The 17,095-nt window shown below is 43.9% G+C and overlaps 1 protein-coding gene across 4 annotated transcripts in view; it reads right to left on the reverse strand.

Annotated features, from left to right (window-relative positions):
- PRKN (parkin RBR E3 ubiquitin protein ligase) overlaps positions 1 to 17,095 on the reverse strand; it is a 1,151,747-nt gene that overhangs the window by 174,052 nt on the left and 960,600 nt on the right. For all 4 annotated transcript variants that reach the window (XM_072966149.1, XM_072966148.1, XM_072966150.1 and 1 more), the window contains 2 exons: positions 15,960 to 16,021; positions 1,478 to 1,627 (listed from right to left, as the gene is read on the reverse strand). In XM_072966149.1, the coding sequence (XP_072822250.1) occupies positions 1,478 to 1,627; positions 15,960 to 16,021 (212 nt within the window). The remainder of the gene's footprint in view (positions 1 to 1,477; positions 1,628 to 15,959; positions 16,022 to 17,095) is intronic.

Here is a 17,095-nt window from a genome sequence, read left to right on the forward strand (position 1 = left end):
AAATAAGATAAAACTCACTACCTAGAATTTCCAAAGACAAAGAGCTATTCTGAAGATAGCCATCCTTCTTTAGGTAAGGTTTGCCTCCAAACTGTTTTTACCCAAAGACAGTTAAGCAATTCAATTCACTTCTGAAGTAATTTCCCATGATTTGGAGTTTAAATATGTGTGTTACTTATAATGTCACACTGTGTAAAACAAGGGAAGAAAAAGATGTTCAAGACTTAAAATTACATCAACCCTCCAAATTCTTAGAGCAAGGCGAACAGCAACTAGCAGAAGACGGGCCAAGGAGACCCCCCCTCAGCTGAACAGAATGGAATGATGGGAGCAATTCATGGACAGAAGTATATAGTTTAACCATTAGTTAAAAACCACCATAAGTCATTTTAAGAGAAAACGTTTGCTAGGAATTCTGATCCCAGAATCTGGCAGCTGGCTTTGGCCACACGCAATCCCTGCAGATTATACAGTAAAGGACGAAGACTGAGGCTGGAAAGGGGAGTTTGACTTACATTATTCCTAAGGCTCCCAAACACGACTGGAGTTTTCATTCTAACGCAACCACAACATTCCCCCAGAAGTATTTCCTTCCGCGTAGGCACTGTGGTATCTCATCATTTCTCGCTTTCCGCTTCCTCTACTTTATCGCTCAGCCCACGGCTTGGTCAGCAGCACCGCGTGACCCAGAGGGAGCTTTACCAAGAGCGACAGATGCCAGTTTATGCATAGGTAACCGACAAGGGCGCAGCCAAAAATGAGGGCTGGGTGAAATGCGTGTGCCATCCATACCCCTCCTTTCCCAGAGCTGCTCATGAAGTGGCAATTTTAAAAGAAATGCTTTCCCATAAAAATTCAATAGCGTTTTATAAGCATACACACTCCTTCCTTTTCTGGCCTGCATGAAATGTAATATCAGGCTTATTACCCATTTGTCATTTTAACCTATATTTCAGTCAGCCTTTTTGCGTTTGAGTTATGCTTTCTCTGCCCTTGGCTGTCGGTTTGCAGCCACAGAGCCATTCAAGAAGCCGTGGAGGTCACACTGGTTGACCTCTTAGAACAAACATTTTCCACATTTCTTATTCCACTTCCTGAAGAGGCCCCATTAGTTTTGCTCATCTCGATTTAAAATAATTTTTACGACACAACAACATTTCAAGTTTACCATATTAATCTTCATTTTACGTCCTGAAACACACAGGCAAACAGCGTGGCCCAGACATCACGCTAACATGAGGCCTTCTCTTCCTCGTTCCTTCCCGTCTACTGAAAACCAGCTCGGAAGAAATCATACCTTTGTGCTCTGACTTAGCTGGGGGTTGGAGGAAGTTTAAAAGGCTGACCTCGTGATTCGCGCCTTAAACACTCCGATAGCAATTAAACCAGAAAATCGTATTTCTCCATCCAGTATACATTCCGCTAAGAACGAAAAAATCTAGCACAGTCGACACACAGGGGTGCGGCTGGTACTCACCCCGCAGCCCAGGCCGTTGGCCCCTTCACAAGTGACTCTCCTCTGGCCCGGCTCGGGGAGCAGCCCGGCCCCACAGCCCGGGCTGGGGCACAGGACACCCCCCATCTGCAGCACGCACTCCTCGGCGCCGTACTGCTGGTACCGGTTGTACTGCAAGAAGAAAGCGAGTTTGTAAAAGTGGTGTAATATACACTATGGTGTGCTGTTTCCCCAGAGCGGTGGTTCTGGGGTTTTCTGGTTAATCTGTATCAGTAAAAACTGCGGAGGGCAGGGAGCGGATAAGCTATGGTCCAACCTAGAGGAGAACGCCTCCCAGTCCCAGCCGGCAAAGCAGAGAAGCGGGGCGTTTGTTCCTTGTATTTCTAGAGATTTGTCCTCAGAAGCTAGACTCCGACTCTTCTCCTTCTCCTTCTTCAGACTGAAGTATAGTTGGTTTACAATGTTGTGTTAATTTCTCGTGTTAAAAAATAGACTTTTCCAAGTTTGGCTTTTAGCACTACTTCTACCAACTGCATTTGATAGACTTACTTCATACCCACTTCAGGGAACGTAGCTATTTTTTAGGTTATGGACACTTGCAGTGCATCATTTTCAATCCCATCAAATAGTGTACTTTCATGCCTCCGTTCAGGAGTCCCAATATTCCAGCCCCGGTCATTGTCAGCAGCCCGCACAGTATCAGTGAGCATGTTCAGCTTGACTAGAAAGACTAATGTTAAAGAACAAAATTTTCCTTTCATCATTGTTCTCCAAGCACGATTCCTTTTATCCCTGACTTCATTCCTCTGTGCCATCGCCTGGCTCATTCCCTTTCACGGCTTCCCCAGCCTGTAGGTTAAAACTCCAGCTCCGCAGCACACTTGTCCAGGTTTTCCTTCCTGCAGCCTATAGTTACTGCTCTCCTTGCATTACTTGATCATATGCTCCTCTAAACTCAGATCAAGTCAAATGGATGTGCACCACTATGAATTAATCTAGGCAACATTTACTGAGAGCCTACTGTGTGCCAGGCACTCCTGTGGGTCCTGGGACACAGCCAAGAACAAAACAGACATCTCTGCTCTCATCCTCAAGACAGTAACAGTAGAAACCAGGTTAAACTGTATCACATTTCAGATGGCGATAAGTGGAAGGAAATAAAAAGCTGAGAAGAGACAGAGACAGATTCCGGCGAAGATGGGAATTACAATTTCAAAGAGGTGATTAGGGAATAGGGAATGTCTTATAAAGAAGGTATATTTAAACCAACATCTGAAGGAGATCAGAAAAGCAAGCCATGTGGGGCCTCGGGGAACGAGCTTTCCAGGCTGAAGACAGAGAATTACAAAGGTCCAGAGGCCGCCATGTGCTTGGTTGGCTTGATGGGCCAAAAAGAGGCCAGTGCATCTGAGGCAGAGTGCCTGTTATTCTGAGAGACACAGTAGCCACGGAGATGTCTGAGCTGTGGATGACATAATCTGGCTAATCTTTCAGCCATCTGGCTGATATATTCAGAACAGACTCCTGGGGACACGGATGGGAGCAGGGAGCAGAGAGGCAGGTCGGAGGCTAAATCAGCGATCCACGTGAGAGATGGTGGTGGCCCGAACCAGGAAAGTCACAGTGGAGGTGGGGATGGATCAGCAGCTGAGTTCTGGATCTATTTTGAAGAAGAAATGGCCATTTGTAAAGGCAGACTGGTACATGGTGTGAGAGGAAAAGGAGTCAAGCATGAGGTGATGTTTATCCCTGAGAGGACAGAGGACAGACGGAGTGCAGGAGAGTGGGAGACACTAGTACTGAGAGGGAAAGACCTGGCAGAAGACAGGTGTGTGTGTGTGTGTGTGTGTGTGTGTAGGGAGTTGAGAAAAGGAATCATTATTTCTATTGTGCTCATATTCAGTTTGATGACCTATCACACAGCTAAGTCAAAATGCTGAGTGGCTAACTGAATGACCTTGGAGCTTAGGAGAAAGATGTGAGTTGCAGACACCAGTTTTGAAGTCATAGGCGCATGGAGAGCTGGAAAGGAAAGGGTTAGCATCCAGCCTTCCATTTGTTTTCTCATATTTCTGACCCCAGGAGTAAAAGAAAGATGAGTTGGTCAAATTCTCTTGTAAATATGCTAATGGTACATTTATACAATAGCATTTACTAGAAAAGAGTTCTTATCTATGAAATGCATTTAGCAGGAAACACTTGGTCTGTTTGCTTACATTAAACAAACTAGAATAAATGAATTTATGAGATAAAGGCTCTCTGAAAATGTCAGAAGATATGCAATTATGAAGGGATAAATGAAGATGTTTCATCAAGTGATGAATGATGAGACAGTTTATTTAACTGAGAGATTTCAGGTTAGTGATCATTCCATGAACTTCCCAGAGACCTCATATGCTGCATCTTGCACAGAGGACATCCCACCGTGCTGAGAAAGGACCTGGGTGGCCGCGTGGAATGAGGTGAGCTGCTCTGTAGTTAGTCTGTGCCTCATCATCACCAGCATCCTTGGAGTTATTAGTAAAGCTTGATGCTAGGTTATAGGTATGATCCTTGCAAGTCTGGTTTGACAGTGTGACTCTGTGTTGTCTCAGTAGCCATGACACTGGGTGAGATTATCTAACCTTTGTGGGGAGGACGAGAAGGAGCCAGGACGAAAGGAGACTGAGAAGCAGCAGCCTGTGAGGCAGGTAGAAAATGAGAAGAAGGTGGGTGTCCTGGAAGCCAAGGAAACAAAATATCTCAAGGAGGATGTGTGTGTCATGACACATTGTGTCAAAGGCTGCAGATAAGCCAGTGGCCGAACACCGGCTGGAGTTAGAAATGCAGACGCCACTGCTGTCTTGACGGGAGCCATTTCAGTAGAGTCATGGAAACGGAGTCAAGAGGAAACTGGGGGAGACAGATTCCAAGGTGAGCACGGATGCTTGTTTCTGGGAGTTTGGCTGACAAGGGCAGCAGAGACATGGGATAGCAGCTGGAGGGGCTGTGGGACTGTAGAGGACTTTCTGAAACCGGGAAAATAACAGTGTGTGAGCCAATGGGAAGGAGCGAGGAGAGGAGGGCACACTGATGATGCTGGTGAGCAGGTTGGGGAACGGGAGCTAAGGGAAGAGAAGAGGGCTCGGCTTAGGCCGGAGCGAGCGCAGCCATCCTTGGTAAGAGGAAGGAAGGCCGAGTACTGAGGCCCAGGAGCAGACAAAGGAGGCTTTGTATGAACGAGACAGGGAGAGGGGAGGGATGAGGGAGTTGGGATTAGTGCTGGGCAGCCCTGACAGCCCACCTGAGTCGGCGATGATCCACTTACAAGGAAATAGGGTTGCCTGCTTTTCTGCACCAGCACTTAGCTGCAAGCGCACAGTAGGCAGGAAGCTGGATTTAAGCTGAGTGGGGGGGGGTTGTCAGCCTTGATGCAGAAGCAAGACCTTCCTCAGTCACTCCCACCCCTCTGTGGCTTTGGCACAAAGCATCCCCTCGTATTACTGTAAATGGTTGCAATAAATACTCATTTGAACCCTTCTGCTCAGCTCTGTACAACTGGACTGTTTAACCTTTCTGTCTTAGCCTCTCCAAAATGGGTAGACAGTTCCAGGTTTGCATGATGGATAAATTCTGGAGATGTAAAGTAAGCATCAAAAATACAGTCAACAATACTATATTGTATATTTGAAATTTGCTCAGAGGGTAGGTACTTCAGAACTACAGGCCTTTTACTTAATATTTGCTGTTTTACATCTGTGTCTCCTTTCTTCCACACTGGTTCTCAGGAACACAGAGAATGACAGAATTACAACGTTCCATAATAGCTCGTAGCTTCAGCTCATATTGTGATCAGTCAACTTCTCTGGAATCCTTTATCTTACTTTATTTTCATTTGTCAGAAGTTTCTTTTCACTTTCTATTTCTCTTAAGGCAGTATCTGTTGTTATTTATTCTTATTTGCATAATTTCTTAAAAACCTAGTTCCCTTCGGAAGAGGTATTTCGGTTCTCACCTGATTGGTGAGCATGACCGGCTGACATGCTCTCACTGTCTCTCAAGATGCTATTCTGTTTTTCACTCTCTCTATCCCCTTAAACACTCTGTGTGAGAATTAACCTTGTTTCTTCTCTGTTGGGATTTTATTCGTCCCTTTCTGTTGCTCCTCTTTATATGAAGTTAGTTCTGAAATCTTAGAAAGAAGAAGGATTCAGAACAGCTCTTAATGGCACTAGAGTTTCTTCTTCAGTTTGGGACACAGTGTCAAACAACGTGGGGGCTCACTTTCTGTGATCTTCCGACTCTGTGACCCCACTTTTAACTGGACTATCTCTTCTTCCCTTTTCCCCTTTTCTATCCTGAGTAAACTTCCCCTCAGGGTGGGGCTTTGTCCTGACAGGGGTCTTTGGCTGGTTACACCTTGTGAGTCATGGGCCCCAGCGGGCTCCAGCCCCTTCAGACCTTCCCACAGACTCTCAGCGCTGCCTGCTCCCCTTCACGCATCTGTATCTCCTGAATTTAGCACAATATCTTGTCCAGAGTTGCTGCACAACAAATAGTTATAGAATGATACAATTTAGCTCCATTCTTAATTAAAAATTCTAATAAAATGATCAGTGGCAATGGGAGTTAGTAACAGAGTGGTATAGGATGATCTGACCTACATAAATTCCTTCTCTATTTTAAATAAATTGCTCTTAAGTAATTGGCTATTTTCTGATTTGATGATGGAACATGTATCTATTTAATTTAGTTAAGCAATTTTACCTCTATGATAATATCTTACCTAGGAAGAAGTTAACCTATGGACAAAGTCCAATAACGCTGTAGAAATTCTTGCTCACTACATTTGTCACAGTCTCAAATTCTGATGGGACATGCACCCTGGGCTCCTCTTTCCATTCATTAACTAAGGAATTTGTAAGAAATAACTATATTTGGTTCATTTTATTTATGATACACTTCAGGAGCATTTAAGCATACAATTCCTTTTTTAAAAGAAGACAAATATTTTAGCTTATATGATAATTTCTGACTCAAAGTACGCACAACATCTGAACTAAAACCCACCCCTACTGAATCCATTACTTTTTTTTAACATTATGAAATTTATAAGAAAAACACTGATCTAGAGCCAATAATGTGCTAGTATTCATAGAAAGTTCAATACCCTAAGGAAACAATTTAGACATGAAATTACATATATGTCATTAGCAGAGATCCATCTGTAGCATCTTCAGGATTTGATCCACACATCCACAGATTCCTTTCAACCACTTACTAGCACAAGATTGAGGGTGTTTTGAAAGAAACTTACTCTATACTCATTGCAGAGTTTGACAGTTGGCACTAAGTAGGACAGAATATCTGTATTATGAGTGTAAAGTATATCCAATAGTGGTGAAGTGATAAATGGACCCCAACTGGTGAAAAGGAGGCATCGCCGATCCTTTGACACCATGTTATTTCCAAGGGCTTTTTGACTTATCACTATTGAAAAGCATTTGTAAGTAGAACTAACTTGGAGGAACATGATTAATTTGTAATGTGGACTAGGTCTGTATGGAGTCACTTCTCAGGTGAGCTCAAAAGCAGCGAATTCTCAAAAAAGCAGCGAATTCTCAAAATAGCAGTGAATTCTCCAAAAACCACCTATGCATTGGAACCACAGTGGGTGTCTATGCGTGCGCTTGTGTTATGTGTAGATACATGAATACTTATTTGCCAGCTTATGCTGTGTAAGCTATTAATAAAACCAGTTTGCGAATTTCAGATTTACTTTCATAAAGTGGATAATCAACTAAAGTAATTTAGAGCTGGCAGGATGCTATTTGCAAAAGTTTTGGAAAATTAACATTAATACTAACCAAGCATACTATTCTGCACCTGAGGGGGAAAAGCAGTTCCTCCTCTGCTGCTTCAGATTATAGGGAAAATATACTCCATTAGATGACCCATCTAGGCAAAATCTTGACTCATTGGTATGGTTTATATTTTATTTATTTGGGAATAAATTATTCAGTCTTTATGTGTATGCTCATGGATTCTCTTAAGAACAGGAAATATTCATTTTAAAGTATAAAATTCACAGAAGTTTCAGTAAACTCACATTTTAAGAGTCTAAATAATGAGTCATGGGAGAATATAATCGAACAGAGGCTGCACTTCCGTGGTCTGCTGGTGGTTGGAAGAGGTGGGCTGGGTAGAAGAATGTTCTCTAACGAAGCAAGGGTCACAGGTTCAAGTCCCCTGTGGGCCAGTTAGTTTCCCCTTTCTTGCCGGCCACCTGCTCAGTGCAGGTGGCCACCCGAGCGGTCAGGCTGGGAGGAACTGGGCCCAGATACCCCACACCCTGGAAAACCACTCAAAAGGCCTGTCTTCTGGAGGAGGGCTCCTTGTGATGTTTAATTCGTTTGCTTTCATAAGAAAAGACAGCAAGAAAGAAGCTAAATTTTAAAACTGCAAGAAATTTGAAGCCCAGGGATACTAGGTAAAATGAAAATCTGGGAAAACTGGCAAACGTTCTGTCAAAATGAGTCATAGCTTGTCAGCAAGCCAGGGGCCGCATGCCAGCCTTTCAAGTCCTCTGAGCAGGGAAGGAGCTGTTTTTGTTCTGCGGTGGAATTTTCCAGAGAATCCTTTTGGGGGCACTCAGGTACAGCTACAAAAGCAGCCCCTACTCAGGCTGCCTTGCTTTTCCCTGCTGAATTCTGGCTTCTGTGAAGTCTTAGCCACCAGCACCTGCCGGCTCCCTCCCAAGCTCCGTCTCCTAACCTGGCCCTGGAGGAGAGAAGTCTTGCTCAGAGACACCGCTCCCTGAGTCCCCGCTCTGTGTCAAGGACCGTGCCCACGCTTGGCCTGCACAGTTCACTCTCCATTTACCCTGAGAAGTGACAGGTGAGGCCACAGAGTCACAAAGATGTTCATGCCTTCACCGAGGTTCACCCAGACAGGAACCCCACACCCCTTGTCGGAACCCAGGGCTGTGGTTCTAGAAGACCACCCTTTCCCTGCACAAAGCTGCTTCCACGTTTTTTCCTTTCTTTTTTTCCCCCTTTATTAAAAAACGAAATTCAGCTCACTATTTTTTTGGTCATCATTTAGAAACTAATGAAAAACAGTTTATTATAGCACCTCCTCTTTGGATTAAAAAAATCTAAAATACCATTATAGAGGAACATGGATTTACGATGAATCCATTTCCCCTTGCTATGTAGAGAACGCCTTATTTTCTGTATGTATTCGAATGAAGGGAAAAACCACTCCTTACATTTTCAGGAGCCTTGATCTTATTTCTCTTCAGTGGCAGGTAGCCAGCCCCCGGGAGCTGGTAACAGCCTCTGTGGGGATGCCTGTCACGCCACCATTTGGATTTTCAGTTTTGCTGTTAATAGTGTTCTTTTTATCCCTGGACGTCCGTCATCGACTGCTGAAGTAAACTGGCTAGAGAAAGGGCTGGACCTTGTTCATTGTGTAGCAAAAACCATCATTAAGACGGCTGAAATTAAATGTAAGGGGAAAACAGATCAAACAACACCTGAAATTTAATTAGAGCAACAGACTGAATCCTGGATTGCAATTGAAAAGGTTTTTTATTTTTCAGATGTTTCAGACATGATGCCAAATATATCTCAACTTCTAGTGGCTGTGGAATCTTCCAGAAAGGATGTCAAAACCAATCGGCTCGTCTGTGCCTTCTCCACGCTGCGGGCTGTGCAGCGCCCACGGCTATGGAAGTAGATACCCACAGACGAGCTCTTTTGCAGGAGTTTCTACCGAGAGCGCGACTTCAGAGACTTCTGGGAGCTCTGCAAACAGGACTGCTGAGCACAGTCTCCTGATGAGGCACTCCACAGAGGGCAAGGCTGTCTGTGGGCACAAATTATTTTACCTTGATTACAGTCCCTGAGAAATGGTTTTGAGCAGTGCTGTTAAGTCTCCAAATCTAAGATCCCCATCCTCAGAGAAATGGTACTTCCCCGAGGGGCGCTGTGGAGCTGCTCTCCTCTTCATGATTGTGTTACATGCTCTTCTTTCTTCCCAGACTGCTCACATCCCACCGTCATCTGTAAGCAGCTCTTCTGCCCTTTTCTGTTTGTTCATCTCTGCTTTCCTCAGACATTAATTATAAAAATGAGCTCACTAGGTAACATTTAACCTACCTCCTGACTTAAGCTCTACTAAATGCACACAACATCTTGCCTAACTCATTAATTCCTTTCCTATATTAAAAGAAGTAGGAACGAAGAATTAAGTAGTTGAGAATGACTGTCTCTCTACTCCCAGCAGCCCTCTTAGCCATGTTGCAGGCAGACGATGCAGAGGAGACAACATCTGAAGAAAGACCATGAGTCATCAGCCAGATTGCACACAATGGAAAATGACACAACCTGAACTTCTGCCTCAGTCATTAACTGAAATTTCTTCCCCCGTTCCTTTCAAAAACAGTCATGGCTGAGCAGACTCTTCAGAGTTGGTTTGGGGGATACGAGTCCACCTTCTTCCCAGATTGCTGGTCTTCTGACTAAACGACCTTTCCTTTCTACCAACACTGGCCCTTGAGTATCAGCATTGAAGTGGTGAGCAGCTGAGCCTGAGTTCCCTAACACTTCTTCTCTTCACCTGGACATCTTACTTCATATTTCACTAAGAAGATAGAAGTCATGAAAGATGTACTTATTTACTGGGCAAATATTTACTAAGCATCTTCTACATGTCAAGCACTTTATGTGGAGAAGGTGCAGCAGTGAAAAGTATGTCTGCAGTCATGGAGCCATCAGACACCACCTTTCCCCTTCCCACCACTACCACTGTAAACACACCTGCACCTGCACTCACCTGTTCCTTTCAGTCTCCTTACAACAAAGAAAGTAGCTTTCTCCCTGTTAAGGATCAGTTCCTCTGCCTGTGCGCTGGATCAAAACCCTTCTCACTTTGTAAAGTACTTCCCTTCTTCTGTTAGCTCATCTATCTCCTGAATCACCAAGCCATCCATCTCTCCTGGGTCCTTCCAGTGAGCATAAATCAGGCTCCAGCCCCCTCAGTCTTTAAAGAACCCTTCTGCTGCTGCTGCGTTTCTTTTTTTCCTTTTTATAACAAAACTTCTGGACGAAATTGATCTCTCCTTCTATTGACTCTTCATCCCGTAAATATATGGCTCTTGTCTCCAATTTGCCACCAAATCTGCTTGTTATGGTCACTCATGATCTCAGTGTTGCCCTTTGCAAAGGACAACTGACTCATCTCATCTTACTCAGTTTCTCATTAGCATTAATATAAATATCCATTTCTTCCTCTGGGAGACACTTCTTTTCTTGGCTCTGTCAACATAGCACATCTCTGTATTTTCTTCTCCTGTACTTAAGGATCCTTCTTGGTCTCCTCCTCTGGCTGCCACTTGTGTACCAAGTTTCCAAATGCTGGTGCTCTTTAGGGTCCTTTTTAAAATATCTTTTGGTAACTGCCCTGGATTTAAATTATCACCTACATGCCAGTGACCACAAATTTATCTGTCTCTGACTCCTGACCTCCATCTCCTCTCAGCTCCAACTCACACATCCAAATCCCAACTTGTCTTTTTCTCAATGCTTCAGGCATATCAAACAAGTTCAGACTTGAGTCCCCAATTCCATGCTTTCATTCTCACCTTCCTACCATCTTAACCATCTCAAGTTCTTAACATAGACCTGAAGGACTCCTTCATTTCCCTGGCTCACAGCCAGTCAACCACCAAGACTTTAATTCTGCCTCTGAATATTCTCTTCTTTCTATTTCCTTTGCCAATCATCTTAATCCAGACAATGTCCATATTGCAACAAGACTGACATTCTTAAAATGCAGTTTGGATAATGCCAGCCCCTTGCTTAAATTTTTAAGATGTTCCCATTGAATTCAGAATAAAATCTAAACTTTTGACCATGGCCTACATGGTCTAGTTGGTTTTTATCTTTCATCACCATCCCTCCTGCTCGTTATTTCCCAGCCACATTGTTTTTATTTAGTGGCTTTAACAAAGCAAGGTCTTTACCTCCTTTGGGGCTGCTGAACATGTGCTTTCCTCTGCTTGGACACCCTTCCACTTCACTCCCGTGATCCTGCTCACTCAGTGGAGGGTGCTCTCTCAACTTCCATTTTTCAGAGGTCCCTGACTCTTTATCAAGAGTAGGTTATATCTTAGTATTTATCATGATGTCTACCTGTGACTTCCTTGTTTACTGTTTTATCCAACAGTAGCACAGAGTAAAAAATGTTCATTGAATGAATGAAAGTTATTTTCTTAAAGTTCTAGTAATTAAACCCAAAGCAGAGGAAGCTGGTATAAGTGGAGGTCTTCTGAAGTGCAGTTCTCCTGCGGGCTCTCTAAGCCCTGGGGACTTTCACATATCATACTTGTTTTCTCCAGAGCTCACTTACAACTTGGGAGTAGCCTTGCTCACTTAGAATGTGATAATATCTTTTCCAAGTAGTTTGGACCTGGTGGGATGGGGATGAGGGTATGAAATGTGCTTTGTGAATGTGAATTGTAAACACAAATCAGAGACATGGCCAAGAAGCTAAAGTAAATGTATTATTTTAAATTCCAAGGAGTTTTAAGTGCATTTTTAATTTTAGGAAGGTAATGATTTATAGTGTTTAATGATTTACTTTTAATCCAGTCCTCAAAAATCAAGTGCCTATTAAAGTTCAGTGAAAATGGAAAGGCATCACATTCAAAGAAACTAGACAGCTGGGAAGCATCTCCATCACCCAGGAATGAATCCAGCAATTAACCAGTATCTGTATGGGTTTTATCAATTCACTTTTAAGTGAACATTACATTGATTTTGGTGTCTACTTTGTTGCTACAAGTTCAATCTATTGATGGAGTGTAAATGGCATTTAAATCAGAAACATTTTAGTGTAGTACTCAATATTTGCAATTTACTTTGTAACCTTGTTTATCTACAAAATTTCTAAAAGATGACTGAGCATTATTCTTCCTTTTCTACAAATGGAAAAGCTAAGTTAGAGAGAGACTAAAATGATTTGTCCAAGGGCACTTGTAACGCACAAAATTAAAGTTTCATTGCATCAAGTAATATGTCAATTTTACCTCAAGCATCCAGAGAGAGCCTGAGAGTTTCACCAGCTCTGGGGGATGCCTTGCCCTGCCCCACTCCACCGGAGGAGAGGTGGGGCTGGAACGCTTAGCTTCCTTTCCAGACCCTGGGGCCCTAGGTTTTGTTCTGTGTCATCAGGATAGAAAGGTCCCTGACTGATGTGTCCTGTTTGTATCAGTCACCAAGATCCCTGGCTCCTTTATCAGTTCTCTGGCCTGTTCCCCAACCCCACACCCAGCTTTATACATCTCTTTCCCTACCCTGCCCTCAGCTGCCTCAACTTCTGCCCCTGAGCTGGGGGGACCCTGATCAGTCAGCAGTAATTGCCCTGTTACTTCGATCTACTTACTCTCTCCATGTTTTTCTCACGTTATTCCCCTCTCTGAAATTGGCTTGTGCTTCAGGACACGACTTCCCCTTCAGCTCCCTCAAATGTTTTCTCCACTGCACTCTTCACATCACCGAGCATTGATCTTCAACACACCCCAAATAGAACAGCTTTCCTTTCTCCTTCTAAAACCTCCAGCTTTGATTTTCAAGCTCTCAGGCTCTGCTGTGTGCAATTTCTCCTTTGTAGTCAGCTTCTGATGCCCACCTCCCTCAGTCTCCCTTCCTTTCCCTTTCCTGATCTGTTTCTAGAAGCTTCCATTCTTGACTCACCATAACTCTCTCCAAGTCTGCTCTGGTGATCATTCTGGAGGACGTCAGTGTCCACAGGGGCCATATTCCCAACATGCTGGTTATTTAAGTCCATGACCCCAACTTCTCCAGTCACCTTGTCTGCTACCTTAGCTTAGCCACCAATGTTCCTGGTCCTCTGCAGGACCATTGCCGATCACAGCACCGTCTCCACAATCTCAATGCCAAGTATCTCATTCTTTGGCCAACATCTACTCTTCCAGCCAAACCCTTATAAAAACCAAACTCCAAAAATTCCTTGAACCCACTGGGCCCTGTAGTAATGGATCCTACCACCTTTCTGCCATCCCTCTCTCCTCTCATCTGCCACCTCCTTCCTTCCCCACTGCTACCACGCTGAGCTGCCCACACCCTCCACTTGGGCCACACCTACACTCTGTCAGTTGTCGAGTCAAGGACATTGCTCCTGAACTTCTCTCCTCCTCTGCATCCTCAAATTTCCCTGTTTCTCTGCAGAATCAGTCCCAGTAGCACATAAACGTGGTGTATTTTTTTTCCTATGAAAAAAATTTTCTTGATCTCACACTTGCCACCCCCAGCTACCTCATTTCTTTAGTTTCATTTATAGCTGAATTCCTAAAAAAAGGGATTTATATTTGCTCTCTCCCATTCTTCCCCCCTCTTCAGTGACCCCCAGCCAGGCAGATTTTCACCCTCACTCATCCACTGGTCAAGGTCACCAGTGACCTCCAAGTTTCGAGTTCCGGTGCTCAACTCCCACCCTCGTCCTGCCAGATCAGCACGTAGCACCAACAATCAGTTCTCTTCCTAGAGATGCTTTCTTTCTCTGGCTTCCTGTTTCCACGCTCCCGGGTTTCTTCCCACTTTATTCCAACCACATCCTGTATTTCATAATATGTTTACATAAAAAAGCATTACCTATGGTCACTTCAGAATTCCTGCACTCATTTTACTCTCTACCTGGAAATCTCTTCCCAGATGTCACCAAGATGCTTTCCCCCACACCTTTCAGGTCCTCATGCACCTAGCACCTGCCTCCGTGAGACTTTTCCTGACCACCTTATGGCAAATCACACTTTTCCCCGGCATTCACTATCCTTCTTTTCGGTTTTATTTTTCCCCATGGCAATGATAACCATCTAACATAATACATACTGAGCACATGTGTGTATATATAGCAGTATAGCATTCCCCAACTGGAACGTGAGCCTAGAAGGGGTTCTTTTTCCCTCCTCTCTCCCTGTAACCGAGAATGGTGTCTAGCACGTGAGCAGGTGTTCAGTAGGTGTCTGTTGAGTGAAAGGAAAGAAGGAAGGCGGGCACTGTGGTTTTCCAGGAAATAAAGATCAGTAGTGCTGTGATGCACTGTGTGGCCACGTAGCACAGCTGATCAGAGTAATATTGATTCTGATTTTGGCTTGATTAAATTTCTAGGAAAATGCAAGGTGGCTTGAATGTTATGCAAATCTAAGGAGATGATTAGAGTTGGCTTCTTTCCCTACTAATCACCCAATGAATCTAAAACAAATATGGAAACAATTTGCAAATATTGGTACAGGTTAGAAAAGAAGGCTCCATTATCCGAGCAGAAATCTCTGGGTAACAATCAGTGATTCTTGCTTTAAGGAACCTCTCAGGCTTTCACAGGAAAATAGCTGTGAGATTCAGGTGTTCTCATAAATCGGTATGTTTGGGGTCCGTGATCAACTCTTACCTGCAAAGGAGGATAATTGATTTTGCTTGTATTTGAATAAACATCCATGCCTGCTGTTCTGGAAATTTACAGTATAAAAATTTGAATGAGGCAAAACGTAACCTGTTCATTCAAGGAGTTGGAAATAATTCCAGCTTTTCATTTTCCCCTAATTAACCCCCCTTTTGAAATCTCATATTGGAAATGAGCGGTCCAACTTTGCAACATATACATACCAAAGAAAAAGAAACCAAAAGCCCATTGACAAAACCGAGCCACCACAGGGGTTTTGCATGTTCTCTGGTCGGTGCGGGCAAAGATTACCCTTGGGAGCAAAAATCAGTAAGAGAGTATAAAGCACGTGGACAACTATGTGGTATAAGTATTTCAAGGCTAACTGGACATCAAGATTTAACCTAATAATATGGAGTCTTTAATTCCATATAAGGATTAAGAGGTTTATGTTTAAGCAGTCAAAAGTGTGTGTGTATATACGTATACATATACATACAGATAATGCTTAGCACCCTGAATTATTTACTTAGCACGTGTACTTAAAATCTGACACGTCTCACTGAGCACAACACAGCATTTAAATAATCTACTTTAAATGGGCCATCCTTCGTATATAAATCCCAAGTTTACATCCATGGCAAAAGCGGCTGCGTGAAATATAGATGACACACACAAAGTATGAAATTCTGGTGAAAAAGCTTGCACATCCACCCCCAGACATCAAGTCAGGGCTGCCTGTGACAATTGCTCCCTTGTGCATAATTCATTTGGGCACTTATTTGTTTGCATATCTGCCACTACGTTGCACCTGCTGACTGCCGCGTCCTGAGATGAAATGCTCTGGCAGATAGCAGATGTACCAATTAATAACCTGTCAACTCTGATGGATAGAAGAGGAAAAGAGTGCCCTCACACGTGTTTCCTGCATGAATCTCTTCCCCATTTCAGGCACCAAGGGTCAGGAGACACACTCTGCCTCCCCGGAGAGAGCCCATACTGTCTCATTAGTGTCTATCTTTCCCGACACTCCGGTGCAGCATTTGAGGGGCTGACTCACCTGCTCTTCTCCAAGAATCCTGAAGTGATGGAGCTCTTTAATCAAGGAGTTGGGGCAGCCAGCTGTTGGGAAGAAGAATTAATCATCAACGTGTTATTCCCATTCTGTGCGGTAATGTGTCCTCGCGGGCAGGTATGACGTCCAATGACCTGTGTTGCTGGTGGGGAGGACTCCGGGCTTCCCCGCCAAACACTGTCTAACCAACTACAAGACAGCCAACCCCTGAGGGCGCTCTGCTCCCGCCTGACCCCACTGTGACTCTTGCAGAAGGAGCTACACGTGACCCTGGCCAGGCGTTTTCGCTCCCCCGTTCCCTGCACCCGCAGAGACTGTGACCTGGGCTTTGCGGGGTCTTAGGCTCCCACATCACTTCTGCCTGGCACGTTACTTATCCCGATGATAGAGCAAGGATTTTGTGGGGCCGGAGAGGAGGAGCTGGCACGTATAGGTTCATTTCACTTATTTATCACATCCTGTTTCCTCCCTCTCCAGGCTGGGCTTCAGCACATTGAGAGTGAACAAGGAAGATAGGACAGCTGGACGCCCTGTCTTCTGGGATTCGGCTCTGGTTGAGAGCCTTGCCTGGTTCTTCCAGGAGGCTTTGTCAAAACCCTAAAGATGCTGCATTTCAGTTGGGAAAGGGTCTCTCATGGAAAGAACATGGGAAGAAGGCCATGGCGGTCTTCTTCTGGTCCTACCCAGACAGTGGGAGCGTATTCAAGCTTTCACATTTTCTTTCTTCAGTTGTAAAAAAAAAAAGTAAATAAATAATACTCATAAATATACATAAACATATATACATAAGTATACACGTGTATCTCTCTCTATATGTCTATCTATCTATCTATCTGCCGGCACATACTAATACCATTTAAAATGGGTTCCATCCTTATCTTTTAAACAGAGTTATTCCACAGTATTAATTTGCAGTTATTTATAATATAAACTCTGGAAACAAAATTGATAACTGTTTATTTGGGATCAGATCTATGGATGACACAATCTGTTGACATTTCTATTAAGGAAACTGGGCTGTATGAAAATGTGTCCAGACTACGTCTGAGCCATTTCTCCGCGCTGTGATGTAAGAAGGTGGAAAGAGCAGAGGACATGTGCCTGCGCGAGGGCAGGCTGAG

The sequence above is a fragment of the Vicugna pacos genome, chromosome 8 (assembly GCF_048564905.1).
Source record: "Vicugna pacos chromosome 8, VicPac4, whole genome shotgun sequence".
Classification (NCBI taxonomy): domain Eukaryota; kingdom Metazoa; phylum Chordata; class Mammalia; order Artiodactyla; family Camelidae; genus Vicugna; species Vicugna pacos.